At 44.2% G+C, this 21,147-nt stretch overlaps 1 protein-coding gene and 1 non-coding gene across 2 annotated transcripts in view; one reads left to right on the top strand and one right to left on the bottom strand.

Annotated features, from left to right (window-relative positions):
* The first annotated feature begins 1,475 nt into the window (after positions 1 to 1,475).
* On the top strand, positions 1,476 to 1,557 carry trnal-uag (transfer RNA leucine (anticodon UAG)). The gene has a single exon. It is a non-coding gene; the product is annotated as a tRNA-Leu (tRNA).
* Positions 1,558 to 18,111: 16,554 nt separating this feature from the next.
* znf408 (zinc finger protein 408) overlaps positions 18,112 to 21,147 on the bottom strand; it is a 41,037-nt gene continuing 38,001 nt past the window's right edge. Inside the window, exon 9 of the mRNA XM_075472467.1 lies at positions 18,112 to 19,590. Coding sequence (XP_075328582.1) covers positions 18,977 to 19,590 — 614 coding nt within the window. The 3' untranslated portion in view covers positions 18,112 to 18,976. The remainder of the gene's footprint in view (positions 19,591 to 21,147) is intronic.

The raw sequence follows: 21,147 nt of genomic DNA, 5'->3' as shown, positions 1-21,147 counted from the left end.
ACAATGAGCTGGTTACTTTTCTTCTTACCTCTTTGGTATTCTACGCCTCATTATTTTTATCCCCCCGCGTACGCCTCATTTTAATGTTTTATTCTGACAGAGAGAGAGACTTCCGCCAAAGGCTCTACCACCTGACTGTGTTCCACCAATCAGACGCAGCCGTGCAGTCTGGTCACGTGACCGTACTCAATCTCAGCGGCGGGACGGGTTAGCTTTAGCATTAGCAGTCGTAGCAAACAAACAAAGAAACAGATGTAAAATGTCAGAACCAACGGTGGGAAATGAAGACGCAGACGAGGCCTCATACTGAAAGCATGTTTACCTTACAAAGAGTGAGAAACAGCAGCTACATTATGTGTCTTCTGTGTCAACCAAAACAAACGCACATTTCAGCAGAAACTCAACATCTAACTTGAGGAAACATGTAGCGCTAAGTTTCCTAAACTCGTTTTTTCCCCCATGGATAGGTGAATGTTTGTTTTTTAGGTTACATATGGGTTACACATGTTTTAAACATTTCCTAAGTCTCTTTTATTTTTTTACTGAAGTTCTTGAATTTACCTGAATTATTTTAATTTAAGCTATTTTGTATTTAATTCATTCATTTTAATTTATTTTATCAATTGGATGAACTCTAATTTGCCTAAAGAGGATTATTTAGTATTTTTGTCTGTCTGATTGAATGCTTGTGTTAACAAATAAATCAGATGTTACTCAACAGTTACTCAGTACTTGAGTAGTTTTTTCACCAAGCACTTTTTTACTCTTACTCAAGTAATTATTTGGATGAATACTTTTTACTTTTACTTGAGTCATATTATTCTGAAGTAACAGTACTTTTACTTGAGTACAATTTTTGGCTGCTCTACCCACCTCTAGTTGGTGAATTGCTTGCCTTGAAATTAATCTACACAGAACATACTGGTAAAAAATAAAAGGCATTTAGCGCAACCATAGCAACAACATAACAACAAGAGTTCTCCAGTGACTTGTTTCCATTGAGGTGTTTTTGTGTGCATTTTGAAGTCATACATTAGAAAAAAGTTTATGGAACTAAGTGGGTCGTGAAGTCTCTCCGACTTTGGGTTATGTTCAGAACTGAAGCACAGCAGAGAGGGACGAATGACAAATTGAGGGACAATGAAGAATTCTTTGCGATGTGCTTTTGGGGACCACTCGTCGATATGAGGCTGGGTTTGATGAGCCCTAAATGCCTGGTCGTCTCGACCACCGGTTAGGGATTGTCAGCTGCCCCAACGGTGGGACTTCACTGCTCTGAAACAGGCTCGATCCTTGTAAATCAACCACATATTTTAAGTACCCGAGGCCTATATTCCCATTTTGTACCAAAATAATAGTATTTTTTTTAAAAAAAGGCAACTTACAGGCAATGAGTTGTTACCAGTATTGGTTGTGTGTTGCTAAATGCATTCTGGGAAACTTCCTTGACTGATGTTCACATTTATCAGACAACTGGTAGTGTGGCCGAGTGGTCTAAGGCGCTGGATTTAGGCTCCAGTCTCTGTTGAGGCGTGGGTTCAAATCCCACCACTGCCATTGAATCCTGTATTTGGTGGCAGTATATTTGGCTGAATTCATCTTGATGCTAGCTGCCCAAAATGATAGAAACAGGACTCGACCACTGCTCCAACCTGGCAATCTAGTTTAGGATCACCGTTTATTATAAAACCCAAATTAGAAATTTTGTGCTTCAAATAAGACGTCAAGGGGCCCAGATCAATAAGGGATGTTTCACAGAGACGGAAAACGCTGTGCCACAAGCTCCCCCGCAAGAGTCGCCGCCATCGCTTAGCAGTGTGTCAAAGACTTTACATTCGTGCAAAGTAACTGCTGTGTGGTCAAATGTTTCAGCATGTTGGAGGTATTTCCCCCTTTGATGTGATCACAGCTCTGCACGTGTTGATACTGGCCCTAGTTTTGTCCTTTTTGGTGAAAAATAACCAAACTTTGGAGCGCTTCTGCCTCGACGCCATGTTGGAAACATTCTGAGCCAAAAGACGAAGCGTGCACATGACGTCATCGCACATCAGACGTTAGCAGAACCTATAAACGGGATCGTCAGGCAGGCGGATTAACGATTCAATCGAACTACTGGGATCCGGTTCTCGATTCCCAGACGTTAGCAGAACCTATATCAAATAAAATAAAATAAAATAAAACCTATTTGTATAGCACATTTCATGTACAAAACAATTCAAAGTGCTTCACATAAAATAAAAGCATTGCAGCAGGGAGTGCAAGAAGCATTAAAAATACATAAAAGAATATAAAGAGAAACAAATAAAATAATTAAAATTAATTTAAAAACAAGCAACAGTCCAGATAAGTTCAAAGATAGCGTGCAGATTTCATGCATAGACACATGAGAACAGAAATGTCTTTAACCTGGATTTAAAAATGTCTCCATTTGGTGAAAGTTTAATCTCCACTGGCAGTTTGTTCCACTTGTTTGCAGCATAACAGCTAAATGCTGCTTCTCCATGTTTAGTCTGGACTCTGGACTGGACCAGCTGACCTGAGTCCTTGGATCTCAGAGCTCTGCTCGGTTTATATTCTCTGAACACATCACAGATGTATTCTGGGCCTAAACCGTTCTGGGATTTGTAAACCATCAGCAGGCTTTTAAAATCTATTCTATAAACGGGATCGTCAGGCAGGCGGGTTAACGATTCCACGGAATCGAACTACTGGGAAACAGTTCTCGATTCCCATCCCTATCAGTTACAGTTACATATTCACTATTTTCTTAAGAAACTCCTAAACCCATCACAGCTTTCTTTGTGACTTTTTCCATTTTATTCCGGCTTCAATTCCATAATTCAGCAGTAAATTCTAAGTATTGTTAACCGTGAAGAACAAATCGAAGCAAACGATGAAATTGGAGGAAGAAAGTAAAAGAAACTGTGACAGGATGAGCATGAAAGAGTCCTTTTGACTCCACCTCTGCAGGTGGGTGTTCAGCCACAGCGCTTTAAATGATGAATCCCTCAGTCTGTGGCGATGCGTTACAGCGAGCGGCCCGCAGCCACTGCGCCGCTAAATCCCCCCGAAGCCTCACTGAGCTGCTGCTGCAGCTGTTTAAGGAAACAGGCTGAATCCTGGCTGACAGCTCTGTGGCAACTACTTATAAAAAAGGCTCAGATTCTGAAAGAGACACTCTATTTTCCATTTTTTACAGTTAATAGCCACAAGAGCAAAGTGAAGGGTGATGCCCGTGGGCCCTCAGGGTGAGTCATATCCCTGCTTGTGAACGTGGATGTGAGAGAGAGCTGAGAGTGGAGGGATGCAGCAGGCAGCACACGGAGGAGATAAACACAAAGAGGGAACAGAAACAGGCAGGAAAAACCTTCTAGTTTGGGCTGATGCAATTTCTCTGAAGCTACCGGTTGACAAAAAATGCGTGAAACGTCCCAAAAAGAGCTTTAAATCCCCCTTTTTTCAAGTCCAGAAGCCAGAGAGGGGAACTAATCCTTTAAGGGGTCTGAAGCCTATCAAACATCTCACTGTTTATGAATCTCATTTAACACAAGCAGGAAACCCAGTGAAGCACAGCTGCATTTTCATGGCTGCACCTCCCAGATGTTGAATGTAGTGACTACTTGTTTATGAAAATAATAGAAAAAACTTTTGACTTAAAGGTGACCAAACTAAAATCAAACATAACTCAAATAGTCACTTGACGCACTGTGGGTTTCTGGTTTTTACGCAGTACAAAAGGTCCAAAACAAATAAAAAATATAGTTCATCATTGATTTACATTTGCAGGCAAAACCAAACATGGCAGCTTCACAGGATCCCTTCCTGCCTCTCCTGCTCTGATTCCCGCACTCGGGCTGTGTTCAAAACCGCATACTTCTCCTACTTCTCCTACTAACTTTTTGAGTTAGTATCAATCAATCAAATTTATTTATGTAGCACATTTCATGTACAAACAATTCAAAGTGCTTTACATAAAATAAAAGCACTGCAGCAGGGAGTGGAAGATGCATTAAAAATACATAAAAGAATATAAAGAGAAACAAATAAAATAATTTAAATGAATTAAAAAACAAGCAACAGTCCAGATAAGTTCAAAGATATCGTGCAGATTTCATGCATAGACACATGAGAACAGAAATGTTTTTAACCTGGATTTAAAAATGTCTCCATTTGGTGAAAGTTTAATCTCCACTGGCAGTTTGTTCCACTTGTTTGCAGCATAACAGCTAAATGCTGCTTCTCCATGTTTAGTCTGGACTCTGGACTGGACCAGCGAGAAGTTCCCGGATGCATACTAGATTCTCCTAAATGTTGGGTATGCATCATGAGGTTACTACTCATACTCAAACTACCCAAGATGCAACGTAACGTGACGTCGCCGATCGTCATTTCCTGTCAAAACGGCAGTTTCAAGCTAGCTACAACGAGGGTAGGTTCACTTCCTGTTTTCAAAATAAAAGCACCAATTGTATGGTAATGGCTTTCCCTATGATAAAAGGCAACGGGTATTTTATTTTGTGAAAATAACAGGAAGTGCGTTGCTCACTGCGGCTAGCTTTAGTAGCGCCGAATTCGTGGGAACAAAATTGTAAATAGCCGGTATTTTGTCAGGTTTTCAACACGTTGGGGATCTAAACGACTACTTTCTGACCTGAAAATGTTTCAAATGTTGCTAAAGTTTACAAAGTTTAGAGCTTAAGGGAAATCAGCTTCAGGCCGGCTGATTTCGGCTCGGGCAGGAGCAAAATGCATTGTGGGTAAACGCTCTGCATACTGTCTGAAAGATGAGTATGCAGTATGTAGTATCTAATATGTAGTGTGTAGTATGTAGTATGCGGTTTCGAACACAGACCAGGAGACAAAACCAAGATGACCAAGAACATCTAGGACAGGGGTGGCCAACCGGTCAGAGACTAAGAGCCGCATTTTTTACTGTGTTACCACAAAGAGCTAGCCTGGCTGACGCGTTCACATCTCGATGAGATGGTGGTCTGGGAACTAGGTGTGCATTTTCTCGTATTTGAGGCGTGGTTTACGAATGCCTAGAGCCGTTTATTGGGCGATACGAATGTCTATCAAATGGCGTCTGGTTCTTCCCATGCTGCTTTGCGCGCGATTCATAGCCAATTGTATCACTTATACCAGATGAGGTATGTAGAGCGACAGAAATTTTACGAGGAAGAAGAAGAAAAAAAAGTAAAATAAAAGAAACTTGCGCTCTAAGCTACTTAAAACACTTTCTAAGGCTGCATCGAACGGTAACGTTGTGTCCGCTGCCATGTTGGATTAACACTCTACAAGCTTCGGTGTCGCGCATAGACGTCGTCATCGTCTTGCTGCCCCCCCCTGTTCTGTGATTGGTTCCCTAACTCAGGCAAAAAAATAAGGTCGGTGGTTTCCAGGCTGACTAAAGTCTTAGGCCACCCCTGGCCTAAGACTTTAGATTTATGGTCGTCCGGGAAAGGCCACGAAGAGTCTCTGTCGTCAGAGACCCTCCCGGAGACGCTCTCCGTCCTATCTATCCGTCGAGGCGATGGAGACTCACGGAGACCGTAAGGGTTGTAATTGGTCGGCTAACAACATCATTTCTAGAATCACGTTTCCGGTTTAGCTCCTTCCTCTCAGAACAACAACACCGCCATTTATGAAAGAGTTTACTGTGTGCCGGTCAACATTTGGGCAAAATTATTTGCATTTCACAATCAACAAGCTCCAACTCCAACAACAGTCTTTCTCTGTCGGTCGCCATCGTTCACTGTGAGGAGTGGAACGGAGCCGGAAGGTGAACCATCAATCACTTTCACCATAGACGTCGCCAGATTAGATCGTCTAGCGTAGCGACGCCAACCTTTAACTAACCTTTTACTAAGTTTACCAACCTTTTACTAAGTTTACCAACCTTTTACTGAGTCTACCAACCTTTTACTGAGTTTACCAACCTTTTACTAAGTTTACCAACCTTTTACTGAGTTTACCAACCTTTTACTGAGTCTACCAACCTTTTACTAAGTTTACCAACCTTTTACTGAGTCTACCAACCTTTTACTGAGTCTACCAACCTTTTACTAAGTTTACCAACCTTTTACTAAGTTTACCAACCTTTTACTGAGTTTACCAACCTTTTACTAAGTTTACCAACCTTTTACTAAGTTTACCAACCTTTTACTGAGTTTACCAACCTTTTACTGAGTTTACCAACCTTTAACCAACCTTTTACTAAGTTTACCAACCTTTTACTGAGTCTACCAACCTTTTACTGAGTCTACCAACCTTTTACTAAGTTTACCAACCTTTTACTAAGTTTACCAACCTTTTACTGAGTTTACCAACCTTTTACTAAGTTTACCAACCTTTTACTGAGTTTACCAACCTTTAACCAACCTTTTACTAAGTTTACCAACCTTTTACTGAGTTTACCAACCTTTTACTGAGTTTACCAACCTTTTACTAAGTTTACCAACCTTTTACTGAGTTTACCAACCTTTAACCAACCTTTTACTAAGTTTACCAACCTTTTACTGAGTTTACCAACCTTTTACTGAGTTTACCAACCTTTAACCAACCTTTTACTGAGTTTACCAACCTTTTACTGAGTTTACCAACCTTTTACTAAGTTTACCAACCTTTTACTGAGTTTACCAACCTTTCACCAACCTTTCAGTGTTCTTTTGTTGTTTTTATTTGTTTTTAATTATTCTTCTCTTTATTTTTCACCTACTGTAAAGCACTTTGGTACATCGTAATGATTGTTTGTAAAGGGCTATATAAAGAAAATACATTTACATTTACATTCTTCTTCTTTCAGCCTCTCCCTTTATCAGGTGTCGCCACAGCGAGTCGATCTCGGATCGAAACAAGAAATTGTCTTAATTCTGACAAATCTATTTACTGTTTAAAATGTTTAAAGTCTCTTGGTTCAAAGTCTCTTTTGAAACTATTTACGCCACATGTGCGAAGCAGCCTTCAGTGTGAGTCAGAGCTACTGTCACGATGAAGCCCGGAATCATAATAACCCAAATGAATCACTTTTGTCCAGACAGTTAAGAAAAAAAGTGGTCCAGTCTGAGATAATTTCTTCTGACGGGTCTGACGCTGAAAAACGAGCCAAAAAGCCCTCTGTCATTATACACTTTCAGAAGATTATTTCTTTGAGACTGCACTCGTTCTGAAATGCAAGAAGTGACGGAAGCCGTTTCTTTTCGGGCACACGTGACCCTTCACCGTGTGAAGTGGACGTGATTGTCGGATTATTTGGGAAAGTGACTGAAAATTGCCAACCAATGGGTTACGCTGATCTAACAGTTCAGGGGGAACGCAGACGTGATGAAGCTGAGCTGCAGCAGCAGGAGTCGGGATGTCTTAAATCATCGGCTTCACAGGTGCAGCCAGTTAAAATGATGAACCCAGCGAAGCCGACGACCCGTCCCTGCAGGGCTGATGGAGATCCAGAGGATAACATCTGTCCTGACTAACTGTTCCACTTCAGCTTCATCCATATAGCACTAATTCACAGATAAAGTCATCTCAATGCATTTTGGGGGTCGAGGGAGAGTGGAGCTTATCCCACCGTGTCAATGGGTGCTGCCGCCTGTTACGCTGTTTGCTGCTCGGTCTGCACAGCAGGCAGTGATACGAAGGGAGAGAAAATAGGGCCAAGCGATTGTGAGGTCTGACTTTTTCCTGGAGAACCATTTTGTGATGCAAATGTATTACTCTGTTGAACGCATATTGTTCTAAGAAGCAAAACGCTTTATTTTTTAAACCCCCTAGTAGATTTATTGATTGGGGAAAGATGCATAAGTTCACATCTATAATTGTCCGGCTATGACGAGCATCAGCCATGAACACGGCTTAGTAGAAAGAGCACTGCAGATGTGTCAAAAAAAAGACGTCTGAAGGTGCTTCACCTGAGAGTCAGACAGCGGCTCAGAAACACCAGACTCCAGCAGAGCCCTGACAACAGCAACCTGATTACTCTGAAAGGATCACCATTCAAGGCGGCTGACAAACACTTGGTGAGGCAAACAGCAACGATCACATGCTGATGTGAAAAAGAAAGTACACCCTCCTTCAGATCTGGATAATAAAAATTAGCAAGATAAAAAATGAATAAATATATAATTCTGTCTCTGACCAGCTCCTAAAATGAGAAAAATTCTACCTCAGACACAGAAGCAGTGTGTGAGAAACTAAGTGAACCCCTGATCCAGCAGCTGGTAGCAGCAGTGAGTGAGAAACTAAGTGAACCCCTGATCCAGCAGCTGGTAGGTGCAGTGAGAAACTAAGTGAACCCCTGATCCAGCAGCTGGTAGCAGCAGTGTGTGGGAAACTAAGTGAACCCCTGATCCAGCAGCTGGTAGCAGCAGTGAGTGAGAAACTAAGTGAACCCCTGATCCAGCAGCTGGTAGCAGCAGTGAGTGAGAAACTAAGTGAACCCCTGATCCAGCAGCTGGTAGCAGCAGTGTGTGGGAAACTAAGTGAACCCCTGATCCAGCAGCTGGTAGCAGCAGTGAGTGAGAAACTAAGTGAACCCCTGATCCAGCAGCTGGTAGCAGCAGTGTGTGAGAAACTAAGTGAACCCCTGATCCAGCAGCTGGTAGCAGCAGTGAGTGAGAAACTAAGTGAACCCCTGATCCAGCAGCTTGTAGCAGCAGTGAGAAACTAAGTGAACCCCTGATCCAGCAGCTGGTAGCAGCAGTAAGTGAGAAACTAAGTGAACCCCTGATCCAGCAGCTGGTAGCAGCAGTGAGTGAGAAACTAAGTGAACCCCTGATCCAGCAGCTGGTAGCAGCAGTGTGTGAGAAACTAAGTGAACCCCTGATCCAGCAGCTGGTAGCAGCAGTGAGAAACTAAGTGAACCTCTGATCCAGCAGCTGGTAGCAGCAGTGAGTGAGAAACTAAGTGAACCCCTGATCCAGCAGCTGGTAGCAGCAGTGAGTGAGAAACTAAGTGAACCCCTGATCCAGCAGCTGGTAGAAGCAGTGAGTGAGAAACTAAGTGAACCCCTGATCCAGCAGCTGGTAGCAGCAGTGAGTGAGAAACTAAGTGAACCCCTGATCCAGCAGCTGGTAGCAGCAGTGAGAAACTAAGTGAACCTCTGATCCAGCAGCTGGTAGCAGCAGTGTGTGAGAAACTTAAGTGAACCCCTGATCCAGCAGCTGCTAGAAGCAGTGAGTGAGAAACTAAGTGAACCCCTGATCCAGCAGCTGGTAGCAGCAGTGTGTGAGAAACTAAGTGAACCCCTGATCCAGCAGCTGGTAGCAGCAGTGAGTGAGAAACTAAGTGAACCCCTGATCCAGCAGCTGGTAGCAGCAGTGAGTGAGAAACTAAGTGAACCCCTGATCCAGCAGCTGGTAGCAGCAGTGAGTTACTAAGTGAACCCCTGATCCAGCAGCTTCAGCAGCAGTGAGTGAGAAACTAAGTGAACCCCTGACCCAGCAGCTGGTAGCAGCAGTGAGTGAGAAACTAAGTGAACCCCTGATCCAACAGCTGGTAGCAGCAGTGAGTGTGAAACTAAGTGAACCCCTGATCCAGCAGCTGGTAGCAGCAGTGAGTGAGAAACTAAGTGAACCCCTGATCCAGCAGCTGGTAGCAGCAGTGAGTGAGAAACTAAGTGAACCCCTGATCCAGCAGCTTCAGCAGCAGTGAGTGAGAAACTAAGTGAACCCCTGATCCAGCAGCTGGTAGCAGCAGTGAGTGTGAAACTAAGTGAACCCCTGATCCAGCAGCTGGTAGCAGCAGTGAGTGAGAAACTAAGTGAACCCCTGATCCAGCAGCTGGTAGCAGCAGCGTGTGAGAAACTAAGTGAACCCCTGATCCAGCAGCTGGTAGCAGCAGTGAGTGAGAAACTAAGTGAACCCCTGATCCAGCAGCTGGTAGCAGCAGTGAGAAACTAAGTGAACCCCTGATCCAGCAGCTTCAGCAGCAGTGAGTGAGAAACTAAGTGAACCCCTGATCCAGCAGCTGGTAGCAGCAGTGAGTGAGAAACTAAGTGAACCCCTGATCCAGCAGCTGGTAGCAGCAGCGTGTGAGAAACTAAGTGAACCCCTGATCCAGCAGCTGGTAGCAGCAGTGAGTGAGAAACTAAGTGAACCCCTGATCCAGCAGCTGGTAGCAGCAGTGAGTGTGAAACTAAGTGAACCCCTGATCCAGCAGCTGGTAGCAGCAGTGAGTGAGAAACTAAGTGAACCCCTGATCCAGCAGCTTCAGCAGCAGTGAGTGAGAAACTAAGTGAACCCCTGATCCAGCAGCTGGTAGCAGCAGTGAGTGTGAAACTAAGTGAACCCCTGATCCAGCAGCTGGTAGCAGCAGTGAGTGAGAAACTAAGTGAACCCCTGATCCAGCAGCTGGTAGCAGCAGCGTGTGAGAAACTAAGTGAACCCCTGATCCAGCAGCTGGTAGCAGCAGTGAGTGAGAAACTAAGTGAACCCCTGATCCAGCAGCTGGTAGAAGCAGTGAGTGAGAAACTAAGTGAACCCCTGATCCAGCAGCTGGTAGCAGCAGTGAGTGAGAAACTAAGTGAACCCCTGATCCAGCAGCTGGTAGCAGCAGTGAGAAACTAAGTGAACCTCTGATCCAGCAGCTGGTAGCAGCAGTGTGTGAGAAACTTAAGTGAACCCCTGATCCAGCAGCTGGTAGCAGCAGTGAGTGAGAAACTAAGTGAACCTCTGATCCAGCAGCTGCTAGAAGCAGTGAGTGAGAAACTAAGTGAACCCCTGATCCAGCAGCTGGTAGCAGCAGTGTGTGAGAAACTAAGTGAACCCCTGATCCAGCAGCTGGTAGCAGCAGTGAGTGAGAAACTAAGTGAACCCCTGATCCAGCAGCTGGTAGCAGCAGTGAGTGAGAAACTAAGTGAACCCCTGATCCAGCAGCTGGTAGCAGCAGTGAGAAACTAAGTGAACCCCTGATCCAGCAGCTTCAGCAGCAGTGAGTGAGAAACTAAGTGAACCCCTGACCCAGCAGCTGGTAGCAGCAGTGAGTGAGAAACTAAGTGAACCCCTGATCCAGCAGCTGGTAGCAGCAGTGAGTGAGAAACTAAGTGAACCCCTGATCCAGCAGCTGGTAGCAGCAGTGAGTGTGAAACTAAGTGAACCCCTGATCCAGCAGCTGGTAGCAGCAGTGAGTGAGAAACTAAGTGAACCCCTGATCCAGCAGCTGGTAGCAGCAGTGAGTGAGAAACTAAGTGAACCCCTGATCCAGCAGCTTCAGCAGCAGTGAGTGAGAAACTAAGTGAACCCCTGATCCAGCAGCTGGTAGCAGCAGTGAGTGTGAAACTAAGTGAACCCCTGATCCAGCAGCTGGTAGCAGCAGTGAGTGAGAAACTAAGTGAACCCCTGATCCAGCAGCTGGTAGCAGCAGCGTGTGAGAAACTAAGTGAACCCCTGATCCAGCAGCTGGTAGCAGCAGTGAGTGAGAAACTAAGTGAACCCCTGATCCAGCAGCTGGTAGCAGCAGCGTGTGAGAAACTAAGTGAACCCCTGATCCAGCAGCTGGTAGCAGCAGTGAGTGAGAAACTAAGTGAACCCCTGATCCAGCAGCTGGTAGCAGCAGTGAGTGTGAAACTAAGTGAACCCCTGATCCAGCAGCTGGTAGCAGCAGTGAGTGAGAAACTAAGTGAACCCCTGATCCAGCAGCTTCAGCAGCAGTGAGTGAGAAACTAAGTGAACCCCTGATCCAGCAGCTGGTAGCAGCAGTGAGTGTGAAACTAAGTGAACCCCTGATCCAGCAGCTGGTAGCAGCAGTGAGTGAGAAACTAAGTGAACCCCTGATCCAGCAGCTGGTAGCAGCAGCGTGTGAGAAACTAAGTGAACCCCTGATCCAGCAGCTGGTAGCAGCAGTGAGTGAGAAACTAAGTGAACCCCTGATTCTTCTCTTCTTCACACATTCTGCTGTAGATCTGCAGCTGTGTTTGGGATCTTGGTCCTGTTGATGAGCCAGTTTCATCCCAGCTTTAGCTGTCGGACAGACGGCCTCACATCTGACTCTAGAACACTTTGGGATCCAGAGGAGTTCATGGTGGACTCACTGGCTGCGAGGTGCCCAGGTCCTGTGGCTGCAGAACCAGCCCACATCATCAGCCCTCCACCACCGTGCTTGACAGCTGGTGTGAGGTGTTTGTGCTGATCTGCTGTGTTTGGTTTCCTCCAAACGTGCTGCTGTGCATTATGAGCAAACATCTCCACTTTGGTCTGCTCTGTCCAAAGGACATTGTTCCAGAAGTCTTGTGGTTTGTTCAGATGCAGCTTTGCAAACCTAAACTGTGCTGCCATGTTCTTTTTAGAGAGAAGACGCTTTCTCCTGCAGCCCTTCCACACAAGCCACACCTGTTCAGTCTGTTTCTAACTTTGCTGTCATGACCTTTAACCTTTAACATGCTGACTGAGGCCCGCAGAGTCTGAGATGTGGCTCTTGGGTTTCTGACCTTGGGGTGACCTTTAACCTTTAACATGCTGACTGAGGCCCGCAGAGTCTGAGATGTAGCTCTTGGGTTTCTGACCTTGGGGTGACCTTTAACCTTTAACATGCTAACTGAGGCCCGCAGAGTCTGAGATGTAGCTCTTGGGTTTCTGATCTTGGGGTGACCTTTAACCTTTAACATGCTAACTGAGGCCCGCAGAGTCTGAGATGTAGCTCTTGGGTTTCTGATCTTGGGGTGACCTTGCTGGGACGTCCACTCCTGGGAAGATTGACAGCTGTCCTGAATGTTTTCCACCAGTGAATAATCTTTCTCTCTGTAGAACGATGGACTCCAGATAGTTTGGAAACGGCCTTATAACCCTTCCCAGGTTAATGCATTCTAGTTTTAAATTCTATGACAGCAGAAGTGTAGAAGGACTGTTCTATAAACCTGACTTTTTTGTGTCTCTGTAGCCAGTGTTGTTCTCAAGCTATGCGGGTAACGGTTGAATAAAAACATGCCAACATAATTAGTTTTGCATCATCTCTTCAAAAAGCGGCAGAACAAAAGTCAGCCCAGTTCTGTCAGAAATGGACAATAAGTACATCTGGAGAGGCTTGTACCAGAGGCAGCTGTTTGTTCTGCTTCAGCAACACAGAAACACGAAATGCTGTCTGATGTTATTGCTTTGACGGTAATAATGCAAAGTCTTAGTCATAATGCTAAAAATGGAGACAATCACTGGACAGCCTCAAAATGTTGGTATCTGTAAAAACAACCAGCTTTGGACAGCTAATGGATGTCTGACGCACAAGGAGAAAAGTAATGCACAAACTTTAATAGAAATAACCGAAGTTGCTTTGACTCTTCTCATAGTCACAGCATGAAGACGGTCGCTCAGCCGGCAGGTTTATTTGTTTGTTTGTTTGTTTGCATGTTAAAGTATTTACGGTTCATTTAGTTCCAAAAAGAAGACGTCGTAGTGCTTCAAGAGCCGATTTAATGTTGTTTCAGACGATTTCCAATCAAGCTGGGATGAACTGGAACACAGGAAAGGATTGGCCCCATCAACTAGTTCATGCAAAGTCTTTCTTAGACATCACAATGTGTGAGGATACACAAAGTAATGGCAGCAATGATAAGGTCTTTGTTTTTGTACAGATTCTATGTGTCAGGACCAGAGGTGGGAAGTAACGAGTTACATTTACTTGAGTAAGTTTTTGAAAGCATTACACTTCCAGGAGTAGTTTTAAATCTCTATACTTTTTCCTTTTACTTGAGTAGATGTGTGCAGCAGAAACTGTCCTCTTACTCCGCTACATTAGGCTACAATGAGCTGGTTACTTTTCTTCTTACCTCTTTGGTATTCTACGCCTCATTATTTTTATCCCCCCCGCGTACGCCTCATTTTAATGTTTTATTCTGACAGAGAGAGAGACTTCCGCCAAAGGCTCTACCACCTGACTGTGTTCCACCAATCAGACGCAGCCGTGCAGTCTGGTCACGTGACCATACTCAATCTCAGCGGCGGGACGGGTTAGCTTTAGCATTAGCAGTCGTAGCAAACAAAGAAAGAAACAGATGAAAAATGTCAGAACCAACGGTGGGAAATGAAGACGCAGACGAGGCCTCATACTGAAAGCATGTTTACCTTACAAAGAGTGAGAAACAGCAGCTACATTATGTGTCTTCTGTGTCAACCAAAACAAACGCACATTTCAGCAGAAACTCAACATCTAACTTGAGGAAACATGTAGCGCTAAGTTTGCTAAACTCGTTTTTTCCCCATGGATAGATGAATGTTTGTTTTTTAGGTTACATATGGGTTACATATGTTTTAAACATTTCCTGAGTCTCTTTTATTTTTTATCAAAGTACTTGAATTTACCTGGATTATTTTAATTTAAGCTATTTTGTAATTAATTAATTAATTGTAATTTATTTTATCAATAGGATGAACTCTAATTTGCCTAAAGATGATTATTTAGTAGTTTTGTCTGTCTGATTGAATGCTTGTGTTAACAAATAAATCAGACGTTACTCAACAGTTACTCAGTACTTGAGTAGTTTTTTCACCAAGCACTTTTTTACTCTTACTCAAGTAATTATTTGGATGACTACTTTTTACTTTTACTTGAGTCATATTATTCTGAAGTAACAGTACTTTTACTTGGGTACAATTTTTGGCTGCTCTACCCACCTCTGGTCAGAACTTAAAATGAGGTGAATACAACCTCAGATATACAACAAAACATGACATATTACACTGTGTCATTATCTGTTGAGCAAAAAACTGCCTGGCAGGGTCTAGCTGGGCTGCACGGTTTCTGGTGGGACTGGGGGGCAACCTAGAGCCCTGGTGGGGGTGCATGGCATCGGCCCAACGCTGTGGTCGCTGGTTGATGCTGAGTAAGTGTTGAAGGTCAACATCACGGCTTTATGTCTGGTGGATACGGGGGTTACTTCATCTGTACGCACCACAGTACACCTTTCATTGTCTGTCTTCTGTCTCTTGTCTTTATCTGTCTTCTCCTTTTGTGTTTCACCGTCTGCGATTCTCGTCCTTTCTGACTAAATCAAGGCTTTTTGAATCAATAAAGCTTGTTAGTTTAGGTGGTCGAAGAGGGCTGGTGAAGGACACACTCACATCACCTGCACCTATGCTCAAGAAAAAATGCAAGATTAAATTGCATATGTAATACTTCTGACCCGCGTGGAGACACTTGTTGGCATCAAAGGTACAGCACTCAATTGGTTTCGGTCCTATCTCTCTAATAGATTTTCTGTAACTCTTGGACAGTACTCCTCCTGTATATCACCTCTGAACTCGATATTAGCGCCTGTTCTTTTTGCCCTGTTCATGCTCCCCCTGGGTTCCATTTTTAAAAAGCACAAAGTCCTTTGTCACTGCTTTGCAGACGACGTTCAAATTTATCTTCCTGTAAGCACCAACGACAGCCAGTCAGCAGTAAACATGCTGCAGGACTGTCTTTGGGAGGTAACAGGCATGGTTGAAATTGAACTTTTTGAACCTAAATAAAGATAAAACTGAGATTCTGGTGTTCGGAAAAAGTAATCCCCTCTAAGTCTTTAGGTCAGTTCAAATCCAAACTGAAAACACATCTCTTTTCCCTGGCCTTCCACTAGCCGAAATGGAGTTTGCCTTGGCTTGCTACTTTTATTGTTACTTTTATTGTTATTTCATTGCTAATTTTATCTCAAATTTAATTTTTTATCTGTGATGAAGTTATTCTTATTGCTATTTTATTGATGACTCTCTTAATATGTGATGCAGTTGCTATTGTGAAGCACTTTGGTCAGCTGAGGTTGTTTTAATGTGCTATATAAATAAATTTTGAATTTAATTGAATTGAATATAAGAAAAATTGTTTCTTTCCAGACATTTGCATCAACCATTGCTGACAGTGGGGGGGAAAAAAAAGCATCAACACTTGTGATTCAAGGGTGAGGGTTAGGTGTATTTGTCCAACTCTTATTGATATCCCCACTGGTGTAGGACGGGATGATTAAGCTGTTTTCAGTGCTTTCTGCTTCTTAACTTCGGCAGTTTTGGGAGACATGTTGTTTTCTTTGTGAGCGGACAGAAGACGGATAGCCAGAGTTCCTGGGAAATTGATGCAGGAAGACATGCAACAGAAGCGTAATGGCCAGTCTCCAAACAGAGATGCTGTAATTACACGGTGGGTGCCTCATAACCAGAGCCCATGTGAATGATCTGAGGACCGCCCAGCCTCTATAAAACCCATCTGTCTAAGCAGGAATCCTTCAGTTAAACTCATCACTGTGCAGGAAAAATAACACCCAGTGGACTCTGCACATCACGCCTGCTGTGACGCTTCACAATTAAACACCGGAACATAAAAGCAAGTTTAAAAAGATGAGCTTTTAGTTACTTTTTTAAAAGATGTCAGGCTCAGAGGGGGGGGGGGGGGGGTTTCCACGGTTGTAAAAGCTCTGTCTCCTTTAGTTCTCAGCCTTGGATGATGCACAGCCAGCAGGTGCTGATCACATGACCCCAGGAACCACGGGGGACGTATGGATCTAAAAAGGCCATGCAGAGCTCTAAAGGTCAAAACCGGCGTCTCAAAGTGGACTCTGGGGTTGACGGGCGGCTGAAGTAGCAACAGCGTGGCATGTGAGTACTTAGAGGACTCAGTTGGTGTTGGGATCTATGGGTGTTCGTCACCTCTGATTGATCATCCTGTTACTGGACTGATTGCCTCTTGCTCTGTACAGATACAGATATATTTATTGTCAATGTACAAGTACAGTGAAATGCAGATAGAGCAGACCATTTTGATGCTAAAGGTTAGGGAGCTCCGGGCCGCCGCCGTGTCCATGCACTTCGCCGTCTATTTTTTCGTCAATTTGCGCCATCTTAATCCTGGGTCTGCTCTCCAGTCGGTGCCAGTCCTGCGGTAGCGTTCGGCCAACTTAGTTTTGTCTCTGTGTTTGCCGTCTCCGTTCCGGGAATAACCTTCACCCGGTTTTAAATTTCTTTCTGTTGAGACACAGGTGGCACTGTAAAAATACAAAAATACGGTTGTTATATTGCTTTTCTTCTTCTTTTTTGTTGCTCTTTCCCTGTTTTGCAATTTCGGTCTGTGGGGTGCCTCAGGGCTCTATTCTTGGACCCCTCCTTTTCTTCACTGTAGTCGCTGCCCTTGGGTTTAATTTAATTTAATTGTTATGCTGACGATTGTCAAATCTATATTTCGCCAATCTCTGATTGCCAATCAAAGCGTAGATGGCTCTGAACTTATTGAGGTCACATTATTCCACCCAACAGGCCCTCCTGACAACCACCATGTGGACCTTGGCGCCATGACTCCATATTTGAAACCCACTACCACCTTTCTGGGGATAAAAATAGACAGCGACCTTAAATTTGATCCACAGATCAGCTTTTTCCAACTGCGACAAGTTGCCAAAATAAAGTCCATTTATTATATAATTTATTATATTTATTACATTATACATTACCATTCGTCTTGATTACTGTTTTTCGGGGTCAGCCAATGCTGACCAAGCCTTTTAACCCAATCACACGGGGTGGAACATATCGCTCCTGCCCCTCATTGGCTCCCTGTGTGCTACAGACTCGTAGTTTTTAAATGACCTTGCTTCACCTAGACTCTCCTTCACAGCCTCGAAGGTCAACCAATCGGCTGCTGATGGCTGTTCCAAAGAGCTTCCTGGCGTTCAACACAGCATGTTGTTGTGATTTTTACCGGCCTGTAACCTACACTTAAAGCCACCAAGGTGATGGACACAAGAAGTTTCTTCTGCTTGTTAAAGTAAAAGATAATTCTTACACTACTGGAGATTTATTTGAACTTACATGGTCTTCATTTCTGCTCTAAGCCTTTGACCCATACAGGTCAAAAACCTGTATGTTGCTATCAATTAGCTCAAATGTGACCAGAATTGTACCAATTAATCACGTTACAAACTTTCAAAATGGCTCCTACACAGTGTTTTATGTCTGTTTCACTCATTTATTCTCTCAACGCAAAGCACTTTGTTGTTTTTAAACGCTCTTTATAAATATATTTGGATCGAATTGGATTGTAAGTGGTGGAAATACCTGAAAAAATGTCAAACTGAGTCACGTAATGTGGTTGGAATCTATGAGTTTATGCTTACTAACATAATAAAAACAGATGCAAAGTGTAAAGAAAGAGAGACTTTTAATAGTTTTGTGCATTTCACATTTGTACATTCGTTTAAATGTAGTAAACTCTTTGTTTTTTTGTGTAAAAAAAACTTTAACAGTGGGAAACCACAAAATCATGAAGTTGTCATGAAAATGTTTCAAATTTAGGACATTAATGATGTATTCCCCTTAATGAATCATAACACATTTCTCCTTCCTACGTTAAGGTAGAAATGAGGGTGATTATCAGCCGATATTTACAGGACTGCGAAAGTCGAACACGTCCAACATGTTAACATGTGAGATGCTCAGATTCTTCCCACTGAGCGAATCTCTGCTTCATCTTCTGTTCAGAGGCAGAAGACAGTCGCGTCTCGTAGCATTTCACATTTATTCTGTGTTAAACTCACAGGTAATTGTCGATATTCTGGCCGACTGCACCTCTTTTACTCGTTTGTGTGAGAATGAAGATGTAAAACAGAGCTGTTTCCTGTGTTATAGTCCTTAACTCCAGGGAATAACTGGCTAAATGTAAGGAGACTTTAGATGTTTTCAGTGAATTTTGTGCTGTGAAACAACAGTAAATGTCAGCTGCTCAGAATCAAACAGAACCTGGTGTTTTATAATCAGGAGAAAGAAGCAGGAAGTGCACCGTCTTCATTAAACTGTGGGTGGGACTTATCCCTCCGGTTATTGGGATTTCTCTTCCTTTTTTAATCTATAATCAGCAGCTAATGACATCTAATTGGTTAACATCTGTTCTACAAAGGTTGTCCAAAGGCAATCTGCGAACGCTGATAAATTCGGGTAAATGCAGATGAGGTAGGTTGAAGGAAGGTGGATTCACTTCATCACGGGTTTAACTGAGGGTCATGAAAACGTCCCCCAGCTTCGGGCTGTGGCTACATCGTGTTTATCTCGACGGTTTGGGCCACAGAGCAGAGGCCGCCGCCCTCCTCCTGTAAGATCAGCAGCTCCCCCACCGCCTGCTGCCCCTGGACCACAATGCACTGCTCCGCGCCCTCCGATATCACCACCTCCACCAGCTCCGGCTCCATGGCGTCGGGCAGCGAGCCGTCGGCGGTGAGGAGCAGGGGCGCGGACGCCGGTGCCGACAGGTCGTCCGCGTGGACGTAAAGGACGGCGTGCTGGACGTCGCCCGGAGCTTCGTCTCCTGCAGGCGACGTTCTGCTGAACGTCGCCTGCTTTTCCGCTTCTCTTCCCCGTCTCCTTCTCTTCACCTCGCCGCCGTCTTGTGGGATCGGCTTCTTCTTGGGGCGGCCTTTGATGGGCTTCCGGTGACTCAGGCCTAAAGCCACCAGCTCCTGCGCGGCCTCTTCCTTGCTGTTGTCCGTCTCCTCGCCGTGTTCCCCCGCCGCCTCCGTCTTGTGCTGAGCTTGGTGCCTCAGCAGACTCTGTCTCACGGTGTAGGAGGCGCCGCAGTGGCAGCTGTACGGCTTCTCCTTCAGATGGGCCGCCCTCACGTGCCTCCTCAGTTTGGTGGCCAGCGTGTAGCCTGAAAGGAAAGAAAGTGGAGAAGTGAGATCACTGGAGATATATCCATATAACGGGAGAGAATACAGCCAACACAGCCTCTAAATAAGGCATTATCTGTCTTTGTTTCACCAATACTTTAAGACCAATGAATGAATGAACGCGCACTATTGCACTGTTAGCTCAGAGCTGCCGTGTTGGTGGCAGAAACTGCTGATCTGTTGGGAATTTCACCCACAACCATCTCTGGGGTTCACAGAGAATGGTCCGAAAAAGAGAAAATATCCAGAGAAAATGCCTCGTTGGTGTGAGAGGTCAGAGGAGAATGGGCAGACTGGTTCCAGGTGACAGGAAGGCAACAGGAACTCCAAAAAGCGCTGGTTCCAACCAAGGAACGCAGAACACCATCTCTGAACGCACAGCAGGCGGATGGCCACCCTTCCTGGTTCTGGTTCTGCCAGAGGTTTCTTCCTGTTCAAAGGGAGTCTTTCCTCTCCACAGTCGCCTCAGGCACGCTCAGGACGGGAGATTGGACTGAAGACAAGTTTCAGTGCAATCTGTTGGTTTCCTTAGTTAGGAAACTGTTTTTGAATTGGCTCTATATGAATGAATTGGATTATTTTGGAAATAATTATGATTACAATTAATTGAATTCCAATTGGCTTCAATTGGACTTTATTATTTAAGTGCCTTGAGATGACATTTGTTGTATTTGGCGCTATATAAATAAACTGAATTGAATTGAAGCTTGAAGAAGATGGGCTGCAGCCGCTCCTGTCAGCCGACAACAGGAAACTGAGGCTACAATTCACACAGAGTCACCAGAACTGGACAGGAGGTTGGAAAAACGCTGCCTGTCTGGATTTCAGCTGGTTGGGTCAGAATGAAAGCATGGATCCATCCTGCCTTGTATCAACGGTTCAGGCTGCTGGTGTAATGGTGTGGGGGAGATTTTCTCGGCACACTTTGGGCCCCTTAGATCAGAAACACTCATTGGGCGGCTCCTCAAGCTTTAATTGGCGGCTCGCACTCGCATAGTAGCTCATAACAATATGGTAACAATAAATTTTTTTAAATAACATACAGCGAATACTGCACAGTATTAAGTATTTGTATTAAGTTTGCGTTTTTGTAGTATTAAGTATTTTTATTAAGTATTAATTAAGGCTTAATGGTGTTTCCTAAAGGGGGCTCTGTTAAACCTGGCAACGCAGCCCGCTTAAACCACCTCACACCTGACCGCAGAGCACGCCAGTGTCACGCCAGTGTCACGCCATGGGACTCTGTTTAAGTTTTATGTTTTAGTTATCACGTTTTGGTTCTTAGTCCATGTTTAGTTTTTAGTTTTGCCATGTTTTAGTTTCCCTGCACTCTGTTAATTAGTTCACTTACTTCACCTTTGTTATTCCCCACCAGCTGCACCTTGTCACTAATCACTGTCCCTATTTAGTTTCCAGTCTCCCCTGTCTTGTCGTCGGATCTTTGTTTGTCTTACCTTACCTACCTGACCTGCCTTCGTTGCTTCCCATGATTTTCGTAGTTCGTCAAAGCTAAGTATTTATTCATACCATGCCATGCC

The sequence above is a fragment of the Odontesthes bonariensis genome, chromosome 1 (genome assembly GCF_027942865.1).
Source record: "Odontesthes bonariensis isolate fOdoBon6 chromosome 1, fOdoBon6.hap1, whole genome shotgun sequence".
In the NCBI taxonomy this organism is placed as follows: Eukaryota; Metazoa; Chordata; class Actinopteri; order Atheriniformes; family Atherinopsidae; genus Odontesthes; species Odontesthes bonariensis.
This window is presented reverse-complemented; position numbering and strand designations above follow the sequence as displayed.